This window comes from Fundulus heteroclitus, chromosome 1, assembly GCF_011125445.2.
Source record: "Fundulus heteroclitus isolate FHET01 chromosome 1, MU-UCD_Fhet_4.1, whole genome shotgun sequence".
NCBI lineage: Eukaryota > Metazoa > Chordata > Actinopteri > Cyprinodontiformes > Fundulidae > Fundulus > Fundulus heteroclitus.
This window is the reverse complement of record NC_046361.1, coordinates 41,866,189-41,893,582: the sequence shown is the minus strand read 5'-3', so window position 1 is coordinate 41,893,582 and position 27,394 is coordinate 41,866,189. Positions and strand designations below refer to the sequence as shown.

At 43.6% G+C, this 27,394-nt stretch overlaps 1 protein-coding gene across 1 annotated transcript; it reads left to right on the top strand.

Moving 5' to 3' along the window:
- The first annotated feature begins 224 nt into the window (after positions 1-224).
- On the top strand, positions 225-26,392 carry LOC110366856 (peptidase inhibitor 16-like). Its single transcript, XM_036143374.1, has 6 exons — positions 225-684; positions 20,481-20,631; positions 20,755-20,822; positions 22,444-22,553; positions 24,504-24,595; positions 25,773-26,392. Exons 1-6 carry the CDS (start codon positions 415-417, stop codon positions 26,177-26,179), a joined length of 1,098 nt encoding a protein of 365 aa, XP_035999267.1. The 5' UTR covers positions 225-414; the 3' UTR covers positions 26,180-26,392.
- Positions 26,393-27,394: the final 1,002 nt, after the last annotated feature.

Sequence of the window (27,394 nt, the reverse complement as noted above, 5' to 3'; positions counted from 1 at the left end):
CGGCGGGTGGGGCTGGGGTTGTTTTCTGGTACCAGGCAGAGCGATATGCATGAAATGTGAGTCGGCCTGGGGGCTCCCAACTGATGACTGGATCTCCTGACTCTGAAAGAGACTCTCCCCGCACCATTCAGGGGGTTCGCTCTGCAGCAGGTTTAACTTAGGCTGGCTCATGTGCTTTCTGGAGGCGGGGGGGGGGGGGGGGGGGGGGGGGGGGGGGGGGGACAGATAGAGGGAGGATCCTGGCTCGCCTGAACCCGGCCCATACACAAAAAGACCTGCAGAGCCGAGAGAGGGAGGCACTGAGGAGGACAAGACTCTCCTGACTCTCAGAGACAGCAGGCCATTGTCCACACACTCACATCCACTCTGGACCGACCGCTTCAGGATACATCCCTCTGGACGGCGTTACCCATCATGCATCACAGGAGCCTGTCTGAGCTGCAGGGGGCCTCGACCCCACGGACTGCCCAGGATGGAGCGTCTTCATGGAGGTCCAGGACCGGGATGGGATCCAGCCTCTGCAGCCTGCAGAGGGGAGCTTGTTTCTGGGTGTGTCTGCTGCTGGGGGCCCTGCTGGTTCCTGGAGCCCGGAGCCTCCTGAGCCAAGACGAGGAACTGCTGGTGGAGCTGCACAACTACTACAGAGGACAGGTTTCACCCAGCGCCTCAGCCATGCTGCCCCTGGTAAGAACCTCAGATCTTCCCAAAGTTACTGAAACAGCCTGAGAGGAGAGAGGTAAAGCCGCGTTGTTTCATCTGCACAGCTGCAGAGCAAAAGGACAGAGATGCATTTTCTTTTCTTTAAGGTTAATAATGTGTTTCACACCTTCTCATCAATCAGCCGTTCCCTCATTTCTTTCACAATTCTTCTAAAGTTCTTCCTGCAACAAACTGTCAGGAAACGTTTCTCATCCAGATTCAGCTTCAGGGAAGATTTAAAGAAGATTTAAAGTCTAAAAACTGAAACATTTGTGTGTTTTTTAAGTCTCAGGGACTCGTTTCAATGTTTGCTTCATCAAAGGGTCCGATTGCAGGTCCGGCTGTCAGAACATTTCCATAAAGTTCTTTCAGAAGACTTTCCTCCAGAACCAGTTTGTAGGAAGTTTAAACCAAACAAGCTGATTTCTACAGAAATGTTCTCTGAGACGTTCATGTAGAACCTCTTCACTGGTACCGGGTCAGAACCGCTTTCCCCTCAGAACTGTCTTAATTCTTGGTGGCACAGAGCCAACAGGCGTCTGAAACCTCCTTCAGAGATGTTGGTCCATGTTGACGTGATGGCATCCCACAGCTGCAGATTATGGGCTGAGCATCTGTGATGAGGTTCTGAAGTCAGCCGGACCCAGACCTGGTGACTGTGGAGGCCTCTGGTATCAAATGGTCTCACTGGCGCTCAAGAACCATCAGAACACGGGTCCACTGGGGTCAAAAAGGGACGGAGATGGTCAGCAACCATAGTCCGGAAGGCTGTGGTTAAAAGACACTCAGCTGGTTCTGAAGGGTCCAAAGTGGGCCAAGAAACTCTCCCCCACACCAAGGTACCACCACCAGCCTGAACCTCTGATCCAAGGCAGGATGGATCCAAGTTTTTATGCTGGTTCCTCTTAATTCTGACCCAAACATTTGAATCTTGGAGCTGAAACTGAGAACTATCGGACCAGGCGATGTTTTCCCCGCCTGCTGTTCTCTGGTTCTGAGCTTGGATTTCCTGATCTTAGCAAACAGAACCTGGTGAGGTCTTCCACTGCTACAGGACATCCAAACAGATCAGCAGGTTCTGATACACTTGGACCCAGGCCGTGTGGTACCAACAGGCAGGCCACGTTTAACATCTCATTTCTTGGTTATTCTGATGCTCAGTTTGATCCTCAGCAGGTCGCCTGCTGTTCTGTGATTGGCTGATGACAGGTGGTGGGTGTGGCTGACGATGATCGCAGAATTATCTCAGTTTTACGTTTAAATTAAGGAAGAGTTAGAAATTAATACAGCAGCTGGAAGCTTCAAGCAGCACTTTGGACCTTTCAGACCAGAGCTGCAGGTCTCTGCGTGGTTCTTCATGCTCCTGAAGAAATACTGACGCAGACGGACTGAAACACCGGTGAGGGTGGGGGGGTGTCCCTATAGGACCAGGTGGTCCTGGTTCTGCTTCTTGTTCTGGACGGTGGTAACTAACCCGTCAGGAATTGTTTGGGATGTCTGAGACAGGAAATAGGGAGATTTCATTTTGTTATTGGATTTGAAACAGAAAAGTTTGGGACTCGCATCTTCTTTTGGGCTTTTAATTTGAAATACCGACAGTTTAAGGCCATTATGGTGCGTTCACAGTGAACATGTTTTCGGCGGCGACGTCACTACTTGCCTGACATATGGAAGGCAGTTCGCACAGCAGACAAATCAGAAATACAACAGTACAATGGCGCCCTCTAGTGACGCTTTCACCTCCCTGCTACTCCAGCCTCCTCAGCCCTCACTTCTCCAGGTTTGGTCCTTTCTACTTGTCCCGGTAGTAATAAATGGCTGAGTCAGAAACTCGCTTTACGTTGTTTTGTTTCACGCCGCCTTGCTTTATGCCGCATCGCTTTACGTCGCCTCGTTTTCCGTCACATCGCTCCAGTGTTGCACCTGTACAGGTGAATATCATGTAAAACAGTCGCTCCAGTCACAGAAAACACGTTCGGTGTGAACACGCCATCAGTCATAAATGAACAAGTTTCTGAAGGTTTATTTGATTATGTGTAAAACCAGATCTTTTGCACATGAATCCCGTATAAATCTGTCAGCTGATTGTGATCCAGAGTTCTGATTAACCAGAAGAGCAAACGGGTCACTGCTGAGAGGAACCATCCTGCTGGTTTATCTTCCAAACCCAGTTTCCATCAGCAGGATGAGGTTCAGCAGAGGTTGGCTGAAGCTTTCTGACCCGAGCCGATCTGTGTTAGATCACCAGTCAGGAACAGGATTGGGTTCTTTGGCGTGAGACGTCCTGTAGGACAGCCAGCTGGACCTCAGGACACACCAGGATGGACCCAACGAGGTCTGCTAACCTTCATCAGGTCAGGATCAGTAGAAATCTTCATCAGACCTCCTTCAGTTTTGGTTCTGCTTCACAAAGTTCTGTGAAATCTGACCTCAGACTGCTCTGCCAATAAATATGACGTTTAATTTGTTGTAATTCATAACTTTTTTCTTTTTTAACAAGCAAACTGAGTTCAGGCCGATGTCAGAGAGAAATGAGGCAATCTGCGGCATTTCAGATAAACCAGGAGGACAAAGGGGAGAGGCTGATACTGAAGTAATTATTATTATGTAGAAATGTCAAAGTGAGGAAATTAACACCACTAAATAAATCTGTTCATACAGAACACAAGTAAAAAGGCCAAAAACAAGAGAAACAGAAACAAAAGGATTCCAGCAGGAAGCAGAAGGCCTTTAATAACCGGTTCATCAGTGGAGAAACCAAACACGTCATTAAAGGTGCCATGACATCACTGGAGCGACGGCGGCGCAGGAGTTAGCGAGTTCGTCCTGTACCTGGTGGAGAAGACACTTCAGCCGCACCACCTGCTGACGGAGGTCAGAGGTCTGGTGGCGCCGCTGTATGCAGGCGTAGGGACATCGTGAAGCGCTTCAGGGTCGTCTGACTTTATAAAGTACAGCCCATTTTACCATTTATCCCTGTTTAAACCATTTCAGTTAGCTGATTATCCTGCATATGTAAGTTCTCCAAAGAACTTCATTTAAAGAATAACATCAGCTTGTTGTTTTGTCAGGCCAAATGTCCGTCCTCATTAAAAGGGTCGGGCGCTATAATGAGACGCAGCTCTGATTGGTTAGAAAGATTTGTGGAAAACTGGTCAAACGCGTCCACCCAGAGTCTCTCAGAGGTCCAAACTTAGCCTAAAACTTCCTGCCAGGAGTCTGAGCTTCAGCGTTATGCAGATGGTTGCTGACAGCGACTCTCAGGGATTACACGGCAGAAATCCAGTGGTAGTAAAGAGGTGTGGTTGACTCTGTTGCTGGGTGTGATGCTGTCTTTTAACAGATGTGATTAGTTGTGCGTCATGATGATGAAACTTAGCAAAATTAAATAATTGTCACACAACATCGTCATCACCATTCTGAGTCGCTTGTCATCTCTCCGCTCCATTCTGCTCATTTTACTCCATCTACCTGCTATTAACGCCTCTCACCTGTCAGCATTTAGCCAAAGGAGCACCATGAGACGTAGAAAGCAGAGCAGCTGCTGCGTCCTCTCAGCTCTGGGAGGAGAACAGAGAGCTGAAGGTAAAGTGCTCCCTGGATCCTGGAGCCCAGGGAGCCCAGAGGTAACCCAGAGGAGGAGGCGGGGCAAGAGGAGGCGGCAGGCTCTATCTCTTTCTCTTTTTAAAACCCGTTAAAAGAGACTTTTTCTCCTTGGGTTTTGACCCACAGTGAGTTGGTTTCTGTTCCAGTTTAATTCTGCTGTGGCTCCCATGTATTAATTCATCGTTGCTTTATTGTCTGATTCCTGCTGTCGGCCCTTTGCTCAGCTGTCCTGTTGTGCTTTAGAAATAAAGCGGCATGGCACGGTTTGGAGATGCTCTGTGCAGGAAGAGTCGTGTCTGTCTTTGGATCAGCTGCTAATCAGCAGGATTCCTTCGCTCTTCATCGTTTTGGGTGAAAACCTCTTTCGCTTCCTTCCCTTCAGTGTCTCCTGCAGGGAGATGTTCCTCTCAGGATACAGGAACCAACACCTGCGGCTTCAGGGGAGCATTGATTCAACGCAAAGATCTCCTCAGGCTCAGTCGGTCTGAGCCAGAAACTCTCCAGGTTCTGATTCTGACTCTTGATTATTGACTTTTATAGTTGATGCACATCTGGATAGAAAGGAATTGGAGCAGTTTGGGCCCAGGCCGTGTTTGTTCAGATGTTGCTGGACGTGTTTCTGTGGCCAACCAGCAGCTTTGAACCCTGAATGTCACCTCAATATTACTGAAAGGTTCCTGCATGCACAGTCAGAACGTAATGGACTGGTTCTGGGTTCAGAGGAGGAAAAGTCAGACTCTGGTCTGGTGCATCACTTTCAGTCCAAGAGAACCGAGTGAAGACCTGGACTCATCAGAGCTGAGAATCTCTTCCACGCATCAAACTCGTGTTTCCTCCTCTGACTGTTGGGCTTCTTGTCGGTAAAACTGCTGCAGCAGCGCATTCCTGAGTGCATGTGGCTTTCCATCAGCTGGTCAGAAGATAATTAGAGCCGCTGCGGTTAACCGGCACCGCTCTGACCAGGGTGTTAATGTGCAGAACCACAGGGCTGTGGCCAAGGACTCATCAGCAACACATTCAATTAGTCCCGTATAATTACATGGAGGGAGGACGCGGCGCTGGAATGTGCTTCACGCGCCGCCATCAGGCGGTGAAATCATTTTTACCTCACTGGGCTCAGAGGAGTCAAATAAACCGTTTATTCTTAATGAAATGCAGAAATGATTCAGTTTCTTTTACAGATTTTACCATCAGAGAATTTCTGCAGCTCAAAGCAAAAAGTATTCACTCCCCAGAAGGTTTTTTTCCTCATTTTGTCATCAGCCACTAACTTCTGGTTGTTTTGTTGGGATTTTTTTATGAAACTTTAAATAGTTGTGAAGTAAAAGGAAAATACAAATAGTTTCTCTTCAGTTTTAGCTCCAGTTAAATGTGGTTTAGGAGTTTGTCTTTTAAATTTCCACATTTTTGTCCATTCTTTGTAAAACTGCTAAAGCTCAGTCACATTGAATTTCAATGTCTTTAGTTCTGGACTTTGACTAGGCCATTCACACGCATGAATCTGCTCTGATCTGAACCATCCCAGCGTCTCTGGCTGCAGCTTCAGGGAGGTTCTGCTGCAGGAAGGAGAACCTCCACCACAGTCTCAGGACCCTGTTTTAAACCGGACCAGAACTTTCATCTCCATGATGCTGGTTGTTCTCTGATGTTCTCTGAAGAACCTCTGAGGCCAGAGGCAGAACATCTGCAGAACATCTGAGGTTCAGTTGCATGCAGCTGGATGACCATGCAGTTACTGAGGAGGAAGCTGAATTTTATTTCCTTTTATCAGTGAAGGACTGAATCGTAACACATGGCACACGTTTTAATTTGCATTTGGAAAAATGTTCCTGAAAATGTGTTCCTGAAATGTAACAATTATAAATCATTATTTCTAAGAACTCAGTTTTCTGAAGGTGGAGGTGGGATTATGTCAGGAATCATTACTCAGCTCTTTACAGCTGTGATGGGAAGGTTGACCCTAAAGGTCCGTGAGTCGTTTCTGTGGTTTATGATGTTCGCTGTAATGTGTGAGAAAAGTAGAAAGCTGGGGGAGAACATCCTGGAGAGGCAGATATGTTGGTCTGGAGAGAAGAAAAGTGGAACAAGAGAAATGCAAAGAGCAGAGAAGTTGAAGGCGGATGAGTTTAAGAACCCTGAGATCAAATTCCCCAAAAAATGGGCCGAGCACAGGAAGAAGTTGAGGATCTGTAGCTTGTTGCTTTCTGGGTTGGATTAATGAAACCTAAGAGGGAAAATATTACATTTGTCCAGCATTAGCGTGTTAGCAGCGTCCCTGATGGAAACATGAGGACTCTGATGTTTTCCTGTAGTCCTGCTGTTTCTGCTGCTGTTTCTGCAGCCTCCCTGCATGCAGCACAAAACTGTCCATCAGTGACTTTTACAATAAAAAAGACCCTAAATCTTCTGCTAAAGATGTGTGCTAGTGAAAATATTTTTTATGAAGCTTTGCTTTTTCTGTTGGAATCCACAATCTGCCACAGTTAAGGGCTCATTATGTTTTATTGCTGTTATTTGGGGCCTTATTTATTGCCTATTATTTGCGTACAGCTGCAGCTTTCAGACCAGGAGAATTTAAGACTAATACTAGAGCACAATACTTGGAGCTGGTCCAGTTCAATAAGCCTCAACCACAACGTTAATCCAGTCAGCTCTCAGGTTGGCACCAAAGTGAAGTTCGGAGCTGATTTCCGGGGAATACTGGGAGTTTCCCCCTGCGGACCACTTCCAATTATTAACAAGAGGAGGAACGCTGTTGGGAAACCATCGCGGAGTCAGAGATCTGTGTTGAGCAACCGGAGGAGTGCCGGGGAAGTCAGCCAGCTCACTGTTTAGATAAGGAGAAATGAAAATTAGCTGCAGAATGAAGAGCTGCTCAGAGGAATGTGTGTGTTTGTCTCCAATCAGTGTTTGGATTTATAGAAATGGGCGGCGTTGAACCTGAAAAGGTTTTTAGACTCTCTGAAAGTATGGAGGCCGCACCAGGACAAAAAAAGGTGTTTTCAGAGCAAACAGCTGTGGTGTTCTCTGAGGGGTAGAAAGGTTGTGGAGAATATTAAAGAATAATGATTTTTATGGAGTTTTTTGTTTTCTTTACTAGCAGAAAGTTTCCAGTAAGGTGACGTAGCAGCCGACCAGCAGGAGGCTTTAGTCATAAATCATCTCAATGAACTCTTCAACTTATAATAATAATAATTAAACTTTATTGATCTCACAATGGAGAAATTCTGCATCTTAACCCATCCCCTTGGGGAGCAGCGGGCTGCCACTGTGCGGCACCTGGGGAGCAATCTGGGGTTAAGGGTCTTGCTCAGGGACCCAGAGTGGCAGCTTGTGGGAGTTGAACTCAGAACCTCTGGGACTGAAGCTCTGTGCTCTAACCACTAGACCACCACTCCCCCACTTTCCTCCACTCCTCTGTTTTCTTTAGGTTTTTAATCTGCAATGTTGAGATATTTTGAAAAATCAGCAACTTTTTTCAGGTCTTTCACTTGTTCCCCAAAGACTTTGAAGAATATCTGGTTCTGCGTTCGGCTCTCAGGCATTAAACTGAATTTATTTGTGTTTAAAGCTCACCAGGCGCTCTGATCCAAAGGTCACAGAACTAGTTCTTGGTCATGCATCATTTTTATTAAAAGACGTGTAGATCTTCACATCACGCTGCAGTCTGTCCTCAGGTTGCTCTTTGTAACCCGGCCTTAACCAGATTATTAACATCTCTTTACATGCGGTTTGTCACAAAGTGAACAGAATCTGAGATTTTGATAGAAAACGCAGACGTTGTGCTTTTAATGGTCGCCGCACTCAAAGCACAAAAAGTCGGTGTTTGAGGTCCTGAGACTCTTTAAACTCATCAGTTGTAAAGCAGAGAGCGATACTTCGCTCAGAACATAGAACAGAATGCACTTAGCTGTGGCTTCATCCAGCTTTCCTGTTCCTGCACCCCCCCCCCCCCCCCCCCCCCAGGCTTCCCCATCCCACAAAGTACCAACAGAACCACAACATGGCTCAACCTTTGATGGTGAGGACTCAAGTCTTCTATTAAAGATAGGAGAGAGCTATACATCATCAATAACCTGTCCCTATTGTCATGGTCTATGGAGTCGTTGCTGGAGCAAAGGTCAGACAGGCAGGTACGGCGCTAAATATTATGCACTAAATATTATGCACTAAATATTATGCACTAAATATTATGCACTAAACATCGTTCCTTTAATCCAGGCCGATAACGACCCTAACGACTCCTCGTTACAGAGGAGTGGACCAGTTTCGGTCCAATCTGCTGCTTAATGTCTTTAACGACTTCCCATTACTAAGGGGTGGTCCTGTTTCTGCTGAATCTGAATGTTATCTAAGTCATTACAAGCCTTTGTTAGGCAGTAGTATAAAGCTTGTTACTCCACATTACTCCAGACTTTTTGAATTGAGAAAGCTTCCTGGAGAGGAAGAGAAACGTCTTCAAACTACGGAAAACAAGTCCAGTTGCTTTGTTTTTTACCTTTTTTTTGTAATGACCATGACCTGGATGACTGAGAATCTTCACCAGCATACTGCACTAAATAGACATGTTTGATGAGGAACAAGCAAAAGAAACAAAAATAGACCTGAACAGAGCAGAACCAGAGTTCAGGAGGTTGGCGGCACAGGAACCTGATGGAGGAGCTCTAAAAACTGCCTCACTGCTGGAGTCCATGCAGAAGCTCTGGAGGTCCAGAGAAGGCTGGAGCTCAGCTGACTGGAGCAGAAGATGCAGGAACCATCAGAGCTCTGGAGGACGGTCCATGTGGACGTCTGCATCAGAGGGGCAGAAACATGCTCTGCCCTCCATCTTGGCACCAGCAGGACACTGAGCCCCGTTTGAGCCCAAACCTAAACTAGTCCCAGGAATTACCCGCCTCACAGTTTACAACGTCCTCGTTCCAGATCTCTCCTCCACCTCCTCTAGTCTTCTCTCATTACCTCAGGGAAGTTCAGGCTCACCCAGTTTACTCAGAAAGCCACCAGAGTTCCCCCTGCGGTGCACTAGACCAGAGTTCCCAAACGTTCCTGCCTGCGACCCTGAAATCACAGACCGCCTTTCAGGCGTTAATTTAGTCCAACTACTAAATCTTTTCAGCACATTAGCATCAAATAATTTTTAGTATCAGGATTTTTAAACAACTTTATTCTCTTGATATTTGCACTTTATTTTGGCAATTAGTACAACTTTATTTTTGTAATGTTATTAATTCTTGTCCACCTAATTTCATGACTTTATTCACATATTTTCCACACAAAAATGTGTATTAGGGCCATCATGGATTTAAGAATATTGGCCATGGAGGAGTAGATTTCAACAAAAAAACTCAAATATTTGGAGCTCAATTTCACCCATTTGTGAGAAAAAAAACTTGGATTGTTCTCTGATGTCATAAATATTAAAGAAAAACAAAACCATATCATTCTCCACATTTAAAGGCAGACATTTGCTTAATAAAACTAGGATATTCTGACATCTAATCTCGTGACCCACCTGGGGGTCCTGACTTTGGCAGCGCCTGCACTAGAGCAGAGGTCTTCAGAACCACATTAGCTTTCAGTCGGACCGGTGGTGCTGAGCAGCGTTAATGAAAGACAGAAGTGGAAAAAAAGAAGAAAAATAATCTACAAACTAAGTGGAACAATTCCCTAAAAGCAACAGAAAAGCTTTAACGTCTAAGAAGATAAGTTTGGGCGGATCCCATTACAGAGAGGACCGAGAGAAGAAATGACCAAGTTCTGGTTTTAGTTTGTGTTGGAGAGAGAAAGAACATCTGTAAAGTATCGCCGGAGTGATTCCATTTCAGAAAGATGTTCATAAAACTGAAGCCAGATTGTCAGGATAACAGACAGAACCAGCTGGAAAACATCATGAGGTCCATTTTAACCAGAGATCAGCGGAGAACCTCATTAGACCCAAACAACAACAACAGGGTAAAACCGATGGGAACCAGGGGTTCTTTCCATTTTATACTTTATATTTTCCTATCAGAACATTTTACATTTTAAGACAGCAGGAAAAGAAATAAAGGAAAATGCATTAAAATCATGAACAGTTAATTAGAAGATCCAGAAAACGGTGAATGTGACCAGGTGACTGAAAACATCAACCTTTTCTTCCTAAAGTCTTAATTAAAGGTCAGTTGCTCCAACCCCTGATTATCATTGAAGGTGCATAGAGCAAGTTTTTATGAGTTAAATATTTAATTTTCTTTCCCATACTACATGCCTCTTCTCCCATTTACAACACTGGTGTCGTTTTAACTTGTCACCAGTTGTCTGCAAAAAGTCTGGAAATGGCGCTTCGCACATTAAACAATATTCTTCCACGGGTTGATGGTTGGAGGGTCCCCGCTTCGATGCTGTCAACATTATTTTTTAAATGTATCCTTCAGATTTTGATATTCTTAAAACTATAAAACCCGAATAAAAAGATAAGCAGCTAAATTCAATATCACAGCACAAAACCTCATAAAATGGTTTAAGGAAAGGACAAACTTAGATAGTTTTAAATTCGTTACATCCTACATTATCTAGTAGAAGACGTTATAAAGTAATCCCTTTCCCATCGTACGTAACTCTGGGTCATAGTCAGAGTCGTATACCGGCTACATTAAAGGAGCAAAAAGCAAAATTTTATTATTTTAGAAAGACAGAACAAAAAATAGTGATGTGAAGAAATAAAGGTGTCTTTTTAGATGGACTATGGTGTGACGTCACACAAAAACCTGAACAGAGCGAACGGAGATTCAACATGGCGGAGAGCACATTGAAGCATTCTCTTGCTAACGGCATTATAAAGTAATGAGTTACTTACTTCCTCACTAAAATGTTCCTCTGAAAGGTGAGGCTGTTCTGCTGTGTTTTTATCCTTTGCAAATATGCGCATGGGAGGCAACAGGTGAGATGGTGAAGGTTGCAGCAGGGGTGGAGGCGGATGGAGCCGTGGCTCGATACGCGTCTTGTTTTGGTCTACAGACAGAGCTCAACAGCCCCACCTAGTGGTGAAAAAATCACTTATTGCTTCTTTAACATGTGGATTTCTTCATGGAGATTAATTCACTTTATCAAGTCTAACCAAATATTGATTCTTAACTTTACCCACTGGTTCTAATTAAAATGCCTTAATGGTCACTAAATTACTTAATAGACTCTGTAAAGTTTTATTCAGCAGTGACAGTCTATGGACCTCCATTCGGTTGCATAGTCGCTGTTACAGCAGAGCATAAGCGGTCTTCTCTGAGCTGATAGTCCTCTTGGTGAGCCCATCCCACCACCAGACCTGGGTAGCTGGCAGGTTTTGGATCTTATCCCAGGGGCTTTATCCAAATTAACCGATAAACAGCTTCGTCTGACTCTCTAAACTGGCTCTTGGGGATATGAATTGGTAAAAAATTGAAATAAGGAGAGTAATCTGGACAAGTTGCAGGAGGAAAAATCCTCTTTTATACATGCATTGCTAAGTAGTTAGTTTTCGCCACACAGCCCTGATAAGACCTTTGTAAGTACTATCTCTAGATATTTATTAAAGACCTGCCTCTTAGTGAAGATTCAGCGTTGGGTGGACCTTCAGTGTTGAGGGTCCAGCCTGAAAATCCTCCTTATGTCTGCAGCAACTCCATCATCTCTGATTTCTGGATCGCTCAAACCAACCAACACGTCATCAGCATAGAGGCGTATTTTATACTCTGAGCCTCGTACTGTACGTTTGAATCTGGCCTTATAGTTTGAGCAAGTGGTTCAATAAACCGATGAACTAACCCCGTCCTAAATGTTTGGTCTCCTGTTGGTTTCTATTCCTGAAATAGGGCATAATGCGTATAATGTTATAATGAAGTTTCTATGGAAGCCATAAGTTTATAAAGAAAGTCACAGAATTAAAGGCTTTCTCTGCCCTCATACTTAGCATGATCACTGTTGCATTTTCCTTTTTATATGGACCATTATATGGAGGGTCCTCTTTATATTGAGCCTGCCTGGGAAACACGCTTTATTCTGTTTATTCTGCTCAGCAGATCCAATCACAGAGCAGAACCGGACCAGGAATAAAATCGCCTCTGCCGGATAGCTGAGGGGAAAAGGTCTCCCGGCAGGATCTGGACTCTGCTGTGAGTTCTGCTTGCAGCTGGAGAGAAGATTATCATAAAATCCTGTTGCTTCATGCAGGTCGCTGAAACGAATCTGCCTCGGGTCAAACACAACAATAAAAGCTCCAGGAGGAGTTTATGCTCAGATATCTGGTTCTGCCTCCCGCTCACTGAGTTTAACAAAGGCTGTTAGGTCCAAACTTCCCTGGTTCACACTGAGAGGACTTCTCACACATCGCACAGTGACGTTAAGCTGGGATCCTTTAACAGGCCGTAAATAGAAACAGGTGTAATTCTTTTTGGCCTAAAGAGAAATATGTTGTAAAAAAGAGCTGTGATTTTGCCACAAAGACAGAAAAATGTGTGCAGAGGCAAAGCTGGATTCTCCGGTGCTCACTAATTGTTGCGTCGTTTGAATCTTGTTTCTAGATTAGACTAAACAGGTGAGGACCCAGATGGGAGGAGCTTATCTGGCCATAGTGGGCTCCACATGCAGACCAGGCATGAGGATGAAAGTTAATACCGGGGCATCAGGGGGGGCACCAGGCGAGGGGCAGTGATGCTATCAGGCAGTAACTGCAGCGTCTGGCAGACAGATATGAGGGGATCTCCACCGACTCAGAGGGGTCCAGCGGACTCATCAGATGGTGCTACACCTGGAGAAGGTAGATGGACGTAACATTGGGCTCAAGCGTCCTGCATGAGGGGAGAAGGGATTCTGGAAGACACCGTGGGGCAAAAGCACCAACAAACATCTGATTCCTGCAGGTTTTAGCACAGAGCAGATGAGAAACAAGATGGAGTCTTTTCCAAACTGCACCAAACAACACGCAGACATCTGTTTTAAGCCGCATCGCAGCGTTGAGGTCAGAGCTTTTACCTTTGAAGCAGAAAGGCAGTCAGCTGTGTGCTCTGATGATTCAGCAGGGAGGAGCCACATGCATTCATGACGACCTGAGAGCCGTAACTCAGAGCGGGTGTTAAGGGAGGAATGTGGAGCACAACGCTGACTCCTACCTCCTGACAAACAACCCCCCCCCCCACACACACACACATATCCATGTCTCACATACCAACAGAGGACCTTGCAATGGCGTGCATTAATTTTAAACCCCCTCTGAAAGTAACCCCAATCTAAATTAAATTCACACCTCAGTCCTGGACCTAGCCCCAAAAAAGTGAGGACCAGCTGAACATCCTCACTTTCCAAAAATGTCCTCGTTTCGCTGATAAAATACGAGAAACGGTCCTCACTCAGCAACAACTACAAGTACACACACACACACACACACACACACACAGAGACTGTTGTCCATTCATTGTTTTTTTTGGCAGCACTGATTGAAACCACGAGGCGTGGCGCTGGATGACTGACATCAATGTGTGTGTGTGTGGGGGGGGGGGGGGCTGTTCTGTTGAGAAGTTAGAAGCAGTAAATATCTTACCTGTAACAGAAGAAATCTTTCTTTATTTTCTTTATTTGGACTTTTTTATTTAAACCTTTGTTTTACCAAGGAGGTCCCGATAAGGTTGAAGATCTCATTTTCAAGGGAGTCCTGTCTAAGATAGCCAGCAGCACTATAATTAACATAGTTACACACACGCAAAATAACACATAATAGTCGTATGAAATACGTTTAAAAGACAAAACTAAGAACAACATGCATATAATGTGATTAAGTTTGTCTACTCAGGATTCATTTAAACCCTCTCAGAGTTTTAGAGTCTCTTATCAACAATCTGCAACATATACCACACAAAACAAAAAAAATCCTTTTTACACATTTCTGCAGCAGATAGAGCTGAAAGCAGCAGGAAGTCACATGATCAGAAAGAGTAGAAGCTCTTCTCCTATTCGATTAAAACACATTTCATTATTGCGTGCTCTTTAATAGACAGACATATATTAGAAATTGATGTATGAACATGTGATTTCATAATGAAATACTTTGTTTTATGCTCTTAAACAAAGACCAGGTGGTTTACAAAGCAATACATGTATAAAATAATACAGTTTATATTTTAGTAAAGAAACAAGTTGGTTTGTGCGTTTAAATTAATTTCACTCTCTCACACATGTACCTGAGCCTTCTCTACACATCAACAATAATGTCATCATATTTCTGCATACTGTGCATGCACACATGGATTCACATGGTTTTTAAAGGCCTCGAAAAATATTCTTTAAAATTCCCAGGTCCTTCCAGTGTGACACTGTTACACTACCCTGCTTTGCAACTAGGGCTGGAGCTTCCTGCATGTGAAGGCACCCTGTAACTCTGATATTTAATTTGGCAACAAGATTCAGCCTTAATTAGTGAAATTCTGCGGTAACAAATTAATAGGCATGAAATTATGGTCCATCTGTTGGGTTTCTGCTCTGTTCTCACCAAATAAAAACTCATCTTCAGAACCGATCTCAGCCCAAAATGCTGATTTATACCACGTGATCTACTTTCATCAGTTATCCCTGGTTATTGCAACCATAAGTTGCAGAAAATATGTGTAAAGTTGCTCCCTCTGCGTTCACTCCCATTGGCAGCATTCAGCAGGAGAGACCCATCCAATATGGCGCCGCAGGATTCACTCCAGCACGTAATGAGGTTTCTACATACATAATATCTATGCTTAGAGTGACGTTCAAACTGATCCTGGCTATAAAAAGAAATGCCAGAGCATTTATGTCAGCAGGTTATTTACTGCTGCACAGTTTTATGCTATATATGCAGATGAATTTATTCAATTTCAATTCAATTTTATTTATATAGCGCCAAATCATGAAACATGTCATCTCAAGGCACTTTACAAAGTCAAGTTCAATCATATTATACAGATTGGGTCAGATTATACAGATTGGTCAAAAATGTCCTATATAAGGAAACCAGTTGATTGCATCAAAGTCCCGACAAGCAGCATTCACTCCTGGGGAACCGTAGAGCCACAGGAAGAGTCATCTGCATTGTACATGGCTTTGCTGCAATCCCTCATACTGAGCAAGCATGAAGCGACAGTGGGAAGAAAAACCACCCATTAACGGGAAAAAAAACCTCCGGCAGAACCGGGCTCAGTATGAACGGTCATCTGCCTCGACCGACTGGGGTTACAGAAGACAGAGCAGAGACACAACAAGAGAGACAAAAAAGCACAGAAGCACACATTGATCTAGTAATCTGTTCTACATTAGATGGTAATAGCGGGTGAGCCGTCTTCTCTGGATGATGTCACAGTTAACAGAACGCCAGACCAGGTGTACCTACTATGAAGAGAAAAGAGAGAGAACAGAAAGTTAAAAGCTGAAATGACAACACATAATGCATAATTGAAGAACAGTAGAACTCTATAGAGTGAGAAAATTAGATCCTGATATACTCCAGTAGCCTAAGCCTATAGCAGTAAAACTATAAAGGTAGCTGAGAGTAACATGAGTCACTAGTTATAATTTTTGTCAAAAAGAAAAGTTTTAAGATTAGTCTTAAAAGTAGACGGGGTGTCTGCCTCACGGACCAAAACTGGGAGTTGGTTCCACAGGAGAGGAGCCTGATAGCTAAAGGATCTGCCTCCCATTCTACTTTTAGAGACTCTAGGAACCACCAGCAGACCTGCGGTCTGAGAGCGAAGTGCTCTGTTAGGAACATACGGGGTAATCAGAGCTCTGATATATGATGGAGCTTGATTATTAAGGGCTTTATACGTTAGAAGAAGAATTTTAAATTCTATTCTTGATTTAACAGGAAGCCAAAGAAGGGAAGCTAAAATTGGAGAAATATGATCCCTCTTGTTGATTTTCATCAGAACTCTTGCTGCAGCATTTTGGATCAGCTGAAGACTTCGAACTGCATTTTGTGGACTTCCTGATAGTAAAGAATTACAATAGTCCAGCCTTGAAGTAACAAATGCATGGACCAGTTTTTCAGCATCACTCCTGGACAGAATGTTTCTAATTTTGGCGATATTCCGGAGGTGAAAAAAGGAAACTCTGGAAACCTGTTTAATATGGGATTTAAATGACATGTCTTGGTCGAAAATAACACCAAGATTTTTTACTTTATTACCAGAGGCCAGGTTAATGCCACCCAGATTAAGTGATTGGTTAAGAAGTTTATTTTTTGAGGACTCTGGCCCAAAGATTAAAACTTCGGTCTTGTCAGAATTTAGATGCAGGAAATTTAAAGTCATCCAGCTTTTGATGTCATCAAGACATGACTGCAGTCGAAGTAATTGATTGGATTCATCAGGATTTATGGATAAATATAGCTGAGTATCATCAGCATAACAGTGGAAATTAATCCCATGCTGTCTGATAATTTTGCCTATCGGAAGCATATATATAGTAAAGAGAATTGGTCCAAGGACTGAACCCTGTGGTACTCCACAGGTGACCCTAGAGTTTGAGGAAGATTTATTATTAACATGAACAAATTGGAATCTGTCTGACAGATAAGATTTAAACCAGCCTAATGCTTTCCCCTTAATCCCTACAGTATGTTCAAGTCTTTGTAGGAGAATATTGTGATCAACTGTATCAAACGCAGCACTGAGATCTAACAGGACAAGTATAGACACAAGTCCATTATCTGAGGCCATGAGAATATCATTAGTGACCTTCACAAGAGCTGTTTCAGTGCTATGATGAGCTCTGAAGCCTGACTGAAACTCCTCAAGTAGGTCATTACTTTGTAAATGTTCACAAAGTTGATTAGCAACTACTTTCTCAAGAATTTTAGATAAGAAAAGAAGATTAGATATAGGTCTGTAATTTACTAACTCATCTTGATCAAGAGAAGGTTTCTTAAGTAAAGGTTTAATAACAGCTACTTTCAAAACCTGTGGTACATATCCATTTACTAAGGATAGATTAATCATGTCTAAAATAGTGCCACTGATCAAAGGGAATATGTCCTTAAACAACTTGGTTGGGATTGGGTCTAACATGCAGGTAGAAGGTTTAGATGAAGCTAAAATTTTAGATAGCTCAGAAAGCTCTACTGCTTCTAAACAGTTCAAACACTGCGCAGATTCTAAAGATTCCTCCAATGCTGCCTCACTTACTGAGGACGAGGTAATCATGTTTGGGAGGATGCCAATTATTTTATTTTTAATGGCATCAATTTTATTTATGAAGAATCCCATAAAATCATTACTACTGAGAGCTAAGGGAATGGATGGATCAACAGAGCTGTGGCTCTGGGTAAGTTTGGCAACTGTACTAAAGAGAAATCTAGGATTATTTTTATTCTCTTCAATTAATGATGAAAAATATGCTGCTCTAACTCTGCAGAGGGTCTTGTTATACAACAATAGTCTGTCCCTCCAGATTAAGTAGGATTCCTCTTATCTATCTATCTATCTATCTATCTATCTATCTATCTATCTATCTATCTATCTATCTATCTATCTATCTATCTATTAGTCAATTTTATAAATCAATTTATTTTTTGGGTGTAATGCAACCATAAAATTTTGTCATCATCAACAAATGTAGCGGGACGCGACATAAAGACGATACAACACTTTTAAACTATTAACATTGTATCTAACTTGCAATACAATGAATGTTAAAATGTCTAAAAATCCCTAATATATATATATATATATATATATATATATATATATATATATATATATATATATATATATATATATATCTTTTTAAAGTATCTAAGAATAACATTCTCCAATAAAGGGTATATATGTGTGTGATGTGACGTCCCGGCAGATTCAGCCTGAGGTCAGAGCCTGAACTCTCCACCTCAGAAACCCAGCGGCTCTTATCCGGGCCCCTCAGAGTCGCTGGGTGGACCATGAGCTCGTCTGTAGACCAAAGCACCCATACTGAGCCGTGCTGAATCAACTTGCTGTGAAGCTGCAGGGACTGAAGCAACGTTGGCAGGAAGAGTGGAGCAGAACTCCTGCTGCTGCAGACGTTTCTCTTAGTTTTTACACAAGCAGGGTGTCGTTTGTACTGCAGATGACTGGAACATCTCTGCTGACCGCATCAGATCCATCCGAACTGGAGAGGAAACCTGATGAGGCTGCACGCTGTGGTCAGGGTCAGAGGTCAGGCCGGGGTTGGTGAGGTGACAGCGTGCAGCCTCTGGTTTTAACTGCATGTAAAGGAAAGAGGTGAGAAGGCCTGAGAAACTGGATACGGATGGATATGTTGTCGTGGCATTCAAAAGTCCTGACTCAGCAGAAAATGTCCAAAACAATCTGCCGTTTAGACACCAAACCTGCTTTTAGTCATTTCCTCACCAACTATTAACTCACGGCAGAGAAGAACAGAGTCAAAGAGCTGTGATAGAATCACAGTGGAAAAGAAGTTACAGCATCAGCTCCCACATGAACACAAAATCACAGCCAACCAAAGCAAAATGAATTAAAAACACGCAGAATGCAGAGAATCCTGCTGATGAGTAACGGACCCACGGCACAGAACCCAACAGGAAATGTTTCCGGAGCAACACGTTCAAACCACGAAGTGTAGAAATAAATCTGGAGTTCTTCCTCTAAGGCTCCTCTTCATGACATCTGCATGCCGGCCACACGTCCCTCTGCGTCAGTCCGATATCAGCCGCGCTCAAACTTCCTGAAGCAACGGATTCATCTCTCAGGTCACGACTCGGTTTCCGGACCCAAACGCTGCCGAGGCGGTCCGCTGAATCCAGCATAGAGTCGGTGGGGGTCATGAAATGGGCTCTGATTGGGCCCTCAAACCATCAGGGGACTCCTTTTAAAGCTTCAGCACAGACCATGGATCTAAAAGAAATTCAGATTTAAAAGAATCCCCACATTTATTTAGTATATAGAGATGAATAATAATATTCCATTGTTTATCCTGCACTGCTGCTATTGCACTTCTGCTTAGACCTAAACTGCATTTCGTTGCCTTGTACCTGTGTAATGACAATAAAGTTGAATCTAATCTAATCTAATCTAAAAGTGTAAAATGTTAACCCCAGTTTGTCCAGGGAATTAGGCATAAACTTAAAGCACCACATTAGAATAACATAAAAACTACAATATGTTGAATAGGGCTGGACAATATAGAAAAAAAGCATATCTGTAAAGTAGAAATCATATTGGATCGATATCGATAATTATCTTTTGCAGCCCTGGACATCTATGCTGCTGGTTAATGAACTGTTTTTAAATAGAGAACACTGAATTCAAACTCAAACCTTTATTCTTTTTTACCAAAACTGTAAGTTTTTAAAAATGAAAAAGAACGTGTGTTCTCTGAACTCTCTGAAGGGGGCGGAGCTTGGTTCCTGGGTCTGCGTTGTGATTGGTTGGGAGGACGTAATGATGTAATATTAACCTACATGATTAAAATGCAGATGGAAGAAAAACTGTTATTCTATTGACCTTATTTTTATCATCGATTTAGGTCTATTGATCGATTGATATATTTTTATCCAGTCCAAACCACTTATTTATGTCGCACATTTAACAACAGAAAACGTTTCCAATGTGCTGTACATAACAAAAAAATAAAATAAATATAATCAAATTAAATAAACTAAATAAACTAAAAGGACACAGAGGACCACACAACTACGCGGTAGTTTATTGAATATTGAGCTGATGATGATGACTGTAAAAGATCCCCCCCCCCCCCCCCCCCTCTTCACATGACTGTACTGTAACATCTGGGTTACTAAGCTCTATATCAGGTATCTTAGATCCATCGATCCAGATGTGTTTTCAGACAGCGGGCTTTGAGTGACTGATGTCTGGAACGTCGGCTCATCAGGAGGGTGGAGGACATCCTGGATGGGACACCCTGGATGGGACACCCTGGTGTTAACAGAGACCCAAACAACCCTTAATGAGCCCAGATGGGTTAACATCTTTTAGTTTCGGGGTGTGGGAAGCAGCTGGAGCGTCCATAGGTACACATTTAAAGTCCTGCAGAAAAATCCTGACCAGGACTCAAACCAAGGACCTTGCTCACATGATTTTTAACTTTCATAAATTTCCTGCAAACGTGGTTCTGATCCACAGATTTGGAGATGAAACAGAAGTGAAAGATCTTGGACCTACTGATGGTGTAAAACTTTATCTGTGCAGAAATGGGACCCGAACCTGAAGGTGCTTGCGGAGAACTACGCGGCTAAATGCATCTGGAATCACAACCCAGAACTGGAGGACATCGGAGAGAATCTGTTTGCCGGCACCGGGCCTCTGGACCTCAGCAAGGCTCTGGAGAAATGGTTCCTGGGTGAGTCATCTCTCTACACACCCTTATTTTCTGTTGTTTTCCTCAGAACCAGGCAACAGAGTTAGTGAAAACGGCTTTTTCTGTTGTTGTCACTGAGATTTTAGACGACTTTTCTCTGTGCAGAACGCTTGGATTTTGATTACCAGAACAACAGCTGTGAAGAAGACATGATGTGTGGACACTACACACAGGTCAACACACACACACACACACACACACACACACACACACACACACACTTATTTAAAGTATACAGTGAGGACTGTGCCTTGTCTTCCATAGACTTCCATTCATCTTCAAGTCTTTCTATGGCCTAACCCTAACCTTTATGAATTTAGATCTCACCCTAACCTAAACCTGATCGACCCCATGATGCTAAAACTGAGCTAGCCCAGGATAAAAAGTGTAAAAGTCCTCACTTTATAAAAATTTTTGCAAAAAACTTTTTCGCTGAGCTGCAAGTACAAGAACAAACACACGCTGGTGTATATATTGTTGTGAGGACATTACATTGACTTCCATTCTTTTTCTATTGCTTCGTATTCCCTAACCCTCACGGCTACGTACCTGACACTAAACTTAAACTGAACCGGTGTTGGCACCAGATCGACTCTGGGGCCCGGCGCCTCCTGATGACGTCATTATACATGATTGGATTAACGTTTGCACAATTGCGCAAAACATTGGTCTGGACAACTTACCAAAGTAATTATAGCGGTGACAATTTTACGAAGAAATTCTCCATGGTCCCTGCGCCTCCTGATGACGTCACATTATGGCAACACCACTCAAACAAACTACATAGAGCCCGCGGTCTGCATTTGTAACGAATCAATTTTATTAAGTTAATTTGGCGGTTTCTTTTTTCTCAAAAGCTTCAGGCTTAAAGATGAACAAAGAAAAATGGGAAATCTTAGCAATTTAAAATAGTCAACCCACATTAATTGATAAAAATTAGGTAAATATTTTGGTATAATGATTAACAAGGACCACACTAGAAATGATAGAACAAATATTCAAGCTATTTTACAAAAAAATCAACAAATATTTGACAGTTGGCTGAATTTTTGGAAGAATATTGTCACAGTTTCATCTGGAATAATAAAAAACATGTGATCAGAAAGAACAACATAGTAATATCAGTAGAAAAAGGAGGAATAAACGTTATTGATTTTAAAGCGATGAATGCCATGATAAAATTAAAATGGCTGCAGATTTTTATTAAAAATGAAAAGGGTTTATGGTTTAGTTTCCCTTCATAACTTTTTTTTTTTTAAATTGGAGGAAGGAAATTTCTCTTAAGATGTAACTTTGATTAAATTGTCAGACTATCACAGAAGCATTCCAAAATGATGTTAAAAGTTTTCATGCCTCGATTAATTTACTGGAAAATAACCGTAAATTAACAAAATAAAATGTATTTGTAACACATGGAGAATGCAGGCGTAATGTAGTTTGTTAGAGTGGAGTTGCCATATGATGACATCATCAGGAAGCGCAGGCCCTCCAGGCTGATCTGGTACCGACACCGGAGCCCATTTGCTTTGTGTGGACCTTGCAAAATGTCGTCAAATGCCAAATTTCCACACAACATTGGCCTACTGTCACGTCTTGGTCCTCATAATGATAGCTATACATGCCCACAAACACACACACATCTTTATTTAAAGTATGTAGTGAGGACTGTGGCATGTTCTGTATGCCTAACCTTTATGGATTAATATCTCCCCCTAACCCTTAGCCCAGAATAACGTAACAAAGACACAGAGTGGGTTAACGCAGACGTGTCTGATTGAACTGTGTGTGTTACAGATGGTCTGGGCCGACACTCACCGGGTCGGCTGTGCTTTCCACCCCTGCCACACCATGTTGGGACTGCAGTGGGAGAACGTCTCCTTCCTCGTCTGCAACTACTTTCCAGCGTCAGTTCTGACACGGCGACACGTCCACCAAACCACACAGAGCCCACACAGGGAAACACCCACTCCTCAGGTTTTACAGGCACCACAGGCGGCTGTACGGCTCAGCGCCAAGCTCTGAGCACTAATCACCGGCTCATGGATCGCCTTTGCTCCTCCGCTAGTCTGTACTCTACTGTCTCGTTCAGTTCTGTATGAAATCATGGGGAGAAATAAGTGAGTCGATCTGCTGCTTCTACAGGCTCCTCCTGGTGCTGCTGTGTTGATTTACTGATCATTAGAGCAGGAGTTTGGTCAGCTTGTTGCTCTGCAGCTTACTGACGGTGGTTTGCACAATGCCAGGGTGGAAAGACATCAGCAGCAACCTCAGAGATCTTTTTCCATCCGTTGATCCGGGAACTCTCATGAAAGCCATTCCCAAACGATCTGACGTCCATCGCTCTACAGACAGAGCGATTACTTCCAAGAGAAAAACGTCTTCCAGGGAGTGGAGGTCCCAGCAGATTCAGCCCAAACCTAGACTAGTTAGGTGGTAAAGACCATGGCAGCAGGACTTAGGTGAAGGACAACATGGCTGCTTATAAACACACCCAGACACCCAATATCAGCATAAACTGTCAGGCACAGTGGTGGAGGGATGATGATGTGGGCTTGTCTTGACGTCACAGGATCTGAACACCTTGCAGTCCCTTAGTGGACCATCAAGTCCTCCATATTCTGAGGTCAAATGTGTGTCCATGTGTCCAACAGCAGAAGCTCGTCCCAAACTGGGTCATCAACAGATCAATTGTCCTGAACAGCAGGTCTATAACTCAATGGCTGATTATTGGCCTAGTCAAAGTCCAGACCTCGGTCTGACTGAAATGCTGCTGAGCAGAAAGCTCAGTGATCTGGAGTGACTTAGAAGGAGATAAAAACACACCGAGAAGGTCAGTCAGAACACGGCTTTGTTCTGGGTTTCCTAGCTCTACCATGCCCAGCAAAAATATTCACCCCCTTGAGTTTTTGCCTCTTTTTTCACATTCCAACCTGTAATTTAAATGTTTTTTGTCTTGTTTAATGTGATTGATCTGCTCAAAATAGTCTAATTGTGTGAAGTTAAATGACAAAAAAGAAATATACAATACAAAAATCAACAAAAGCTGCTGTAAAGCTCCCCAAAGATTTGGGTTCAGACATTTAATTTCAAAAGTCCACCTGTGGGGCGGGTCACATGACCTGTCAGCATAAACACACCTTTCCTAAGGTGACCCAGGAGCTCCAGACAAGATCTCTGATGTTCTCCAGAGCATCATCTGATCCATCATCTTCTTATGCACTGAGCCTGGTTCTGGTTCTGCTGGAGGTTCTCCTCCCTGTTAAAGGGGAGTTTTCCTCTCCACTGTCGCTTCATGCATGCTCAGTATGAGGGATTGCTGCAAAGCCATCAACAATGCAGACGACTGTCCACTGTGGCTCTACGCTCTTTCAGGAGGAGTGAATGCTGCTTGGAGAGACTTGATGCAACCTGCTGGGTTTCCTTAGAGAGGAAACTTTCTCACCAACCTGGAGGATCTGATGGAAGCTGACTTTGGAAAGAGACTTGAGATGACATGATGTGAATTCAGGCTATATAAATAAAACTGAATTGAATTGAATTAATAGAAAGCAGCTAGTGCCAGAACAGACCCACCAAGAGCGGGCTGCCCACCAGAACTCCCAGACCGGGCCAGGAGGGCATTAATCAGAGAGGTTGTGTCCAGAGGACCAGAATCAGAGCTGGGTTATAGAACAGTCGTTGAAAGCTGAGCTGTAAAACTTCTACAGGTGCTCCTGCTACAGCGGCGCTCCGCCTAGTGGACGCCACTGATTCTGGTCCAGATGGGTTTTGACTGAGCGGGGGATGCGATCAGCAGTAACCAGAATGGTTGTGGATCTCCATCACAGCGTCTCTGTCTGTGTTTCTGTGCTCAGAGGGAACTATGAGGACCAGCGGCCGTACGTGGAGGGGGACTGGTGCTCCAGCTGCCCGGAGAACCTGCAGAAATGTCAAGACAACCTCTGTGGTATGAGATGCTCCGACCTCTCTGGGTCTATTCACCACACCGAGTTATATGACAGAAGAAAACACCATGAATTTCTCTAATTTCTCTGACTTTTCACCTTAAACGGATTCTAAAATGTGTCTCAGCCCAGGTTGCATGTTTGCAGTCTGAGTGAAAGCCGTTTTAATAGAGATGACAGAAACTGTAGTTCTGATCCAGGTTCTGGTTCCTGTTCGGTTTGGTCCGTGATCCTAAACCAGTTCAAACTTTTCAGTACATGGGCCAAAATGATCAAGGTTCAAAGATGAAAACCACTTTTTTTTACCTGCTTTACAAAATATAATTTTAAATACATAAATTAGTCATAATTCAGCAGGAAATTAACGTGTGAGTCGTTGAAGATTCAAAGGTTGAACAAGGGGTTTTCCACATTTGACGTTGTCCAGTTTGCAAATTATTTTAAATAATTAAATTTCTCTTTAACAGCAATAAACTGAACTCTTTTTGGTTTAGCAACATAAGAACAGTATTTGGGTCCATTGTTCTTTGAACACACTTGTTGTTCTTAACCAGTTTTAATAATTGAATTCAAAGCAGATTTTAATGCACCAAAGTCTGCATTTGAGTAATTAAATGTTATTGGATAGATGTTACTATGAAATTAAAGAGAATGTCAAAAGTGTGTTTATTAAAAGATGAATATTTTGTGTCGTACTTAACATTTTAAATTGTAGGATTTCAACTTTTCTGTCACAATCTGCCCTAATTAAAAACTAAAAGCTTCCATCTGCATCAGCCTCCTGTGTTAGTAAACCAAATCATTATTGAAATACAGTTAAGGGGGGGGGGGGGGCACCCAAAATCTGTACAGGGACTACAAACGGCCCCCAGCCCTAAAACGTCTTCTTCTGGACTCAGACAACCAGCATTTAGACACAGGAATCATCTTTGGAGGCATCAGATATTTATATCATCTCTCCGGCTTTTTAGCTGTAATCTTTACTTTTTTAATGCATTCTCCCTTCATTAAATACCAAATAGTTTAGCTATTTTACTTTGTTTTACCTCCATCGTTCATTGTAAATAAAATGTACTTTAGCATTTAACTGTCATAAAACCTGATTTCTCTTTCTCCATTTCCTCGTGAAGGAGTCTTTACTCTCTGTGGCGGCTAACGCAGATATTTTCTCTTTGGTAGTTCCTGACACGGAGGATCCAGAGGAGGTCACCGTTACCGCCTCAGATCTTTCTCCAGAGGCCAGTCCTGCATCGACACATGAAGCCATCGCTGAGACGTCTGCCAGTACGCCCAGAGCTCCCATCATCATCACCACCGTCTCTGCAGACAGCGCTGAAGACACGCCTCCACCAGGAACCACCGAACAGGACGTCTCCTCCACTAACCTGCCCTCATCCAGACATCAGGAGGAGGAGGAGGAAGAGGAGGAAGAGGAGGAGGAGCCGGAGCCGACGGGGAAGAGCATCATCAGGAAGCAAGAATTATGGAAGAAAATAGAATCTCAGAGCAAAGCATCTGCTGGTTCTGTTTCCACACCGTCGGTCCTGTTGGCCTGTCTGACTGGACTCCTGCCTCTGTGGCTGTGAGGAGAACCAGGAGGGCAGTGGAGGAAAGTTCACGGTCGCTGATCCACCCTGCAGAACCGACGGCTTCCTCTGCGCAGCAAAACGGACCCGTTAACCGTTCCCTGTCCCCAGAAAACAAGCTGCTGTTTGAACGACATCTGTTTGAGGTCTGGACTGAAACCCGGGTCAGAGAACGTTCTGCAGAACCCGCTTTGGGCTGAGTGGAAACCAGAACCATCTCAGTCCAAGACATGGAGATAAACGTTCTGCTCTCACAGGAAGTAAACTCAGAGTTTTAAAAATAGAACATTAATTGTCCCCGGAAGCAGGATTTTCCCCTCACAGCTGCGAATTAGAAAGATTAATTTGATTAAAACTGTTTCCATAATAATCAGCGTTCACATCGGGACATCAGAGGCTGAGGTGTAGTCAGTATCCTACCTACGAGGAGTCGGGTCAGGGTTAGGCTCCGGTTCCTGTCCCTGGTCCAACACGCCTGGATCAAACAGTTACCAGCTCCACACACATCCAGGTTCTAACGAGTCCTGGTTCTGACCCGACCCAATTAGAACAGCAGCCATTCAGGACTGGAGTCAGAATTATGTGCCTCAGATGTTTCTCTCGTTAAACACACCTGATTAAACGAGCGGGTCTTTAACGGGTCCCTGTAGGGTTTGCTGACCAGGCGGGGAGCCGTTTGACTCAGGTGTGCTGAAGCAGGAACAGGTAGAAGCAGGAACAGGTAGAAGCAGGAACAGGTAGGAGCAGGAACAGGTAGAAGCAGGAACAGGTAGGAGCAGGAACAGGTAGAAGCAGGAACAGGTAGAAGCAGGAACAGGTAGGAGCAGGAACAGGTAGAAGCAGGAACAGGTAGGGGCAGGAACAGGTAGAAGCAGGAACAGGTAGAAGCAGGAACAGGTAGAAGCAGGAACAGGTAGGAGCAGGAACAGGTAGGAGCAGGAACAGGTAGAAGCAGGAACAGGTAGGAGCAGGAACAGGTAGAAGCAGGAACAGGTAGGGGACCTCCTGATGTGATCATCATGGTGCTGGTTTCATCACCCAGTGAAACGTGTCTCTCAGAGTCAGGCTGTAAAAATCAGGTTACTGCCAAAGACCAGACAGTGATGTCAGACGGGACACAGAGGGTTCTGTTTAAGTTGCAGAACCTTGTTTAGTCCTCACTGCTGAGCAAAAACCTGCATAATCAGGGCGTTTTCTGTGTTTAGTTCCCTAAAG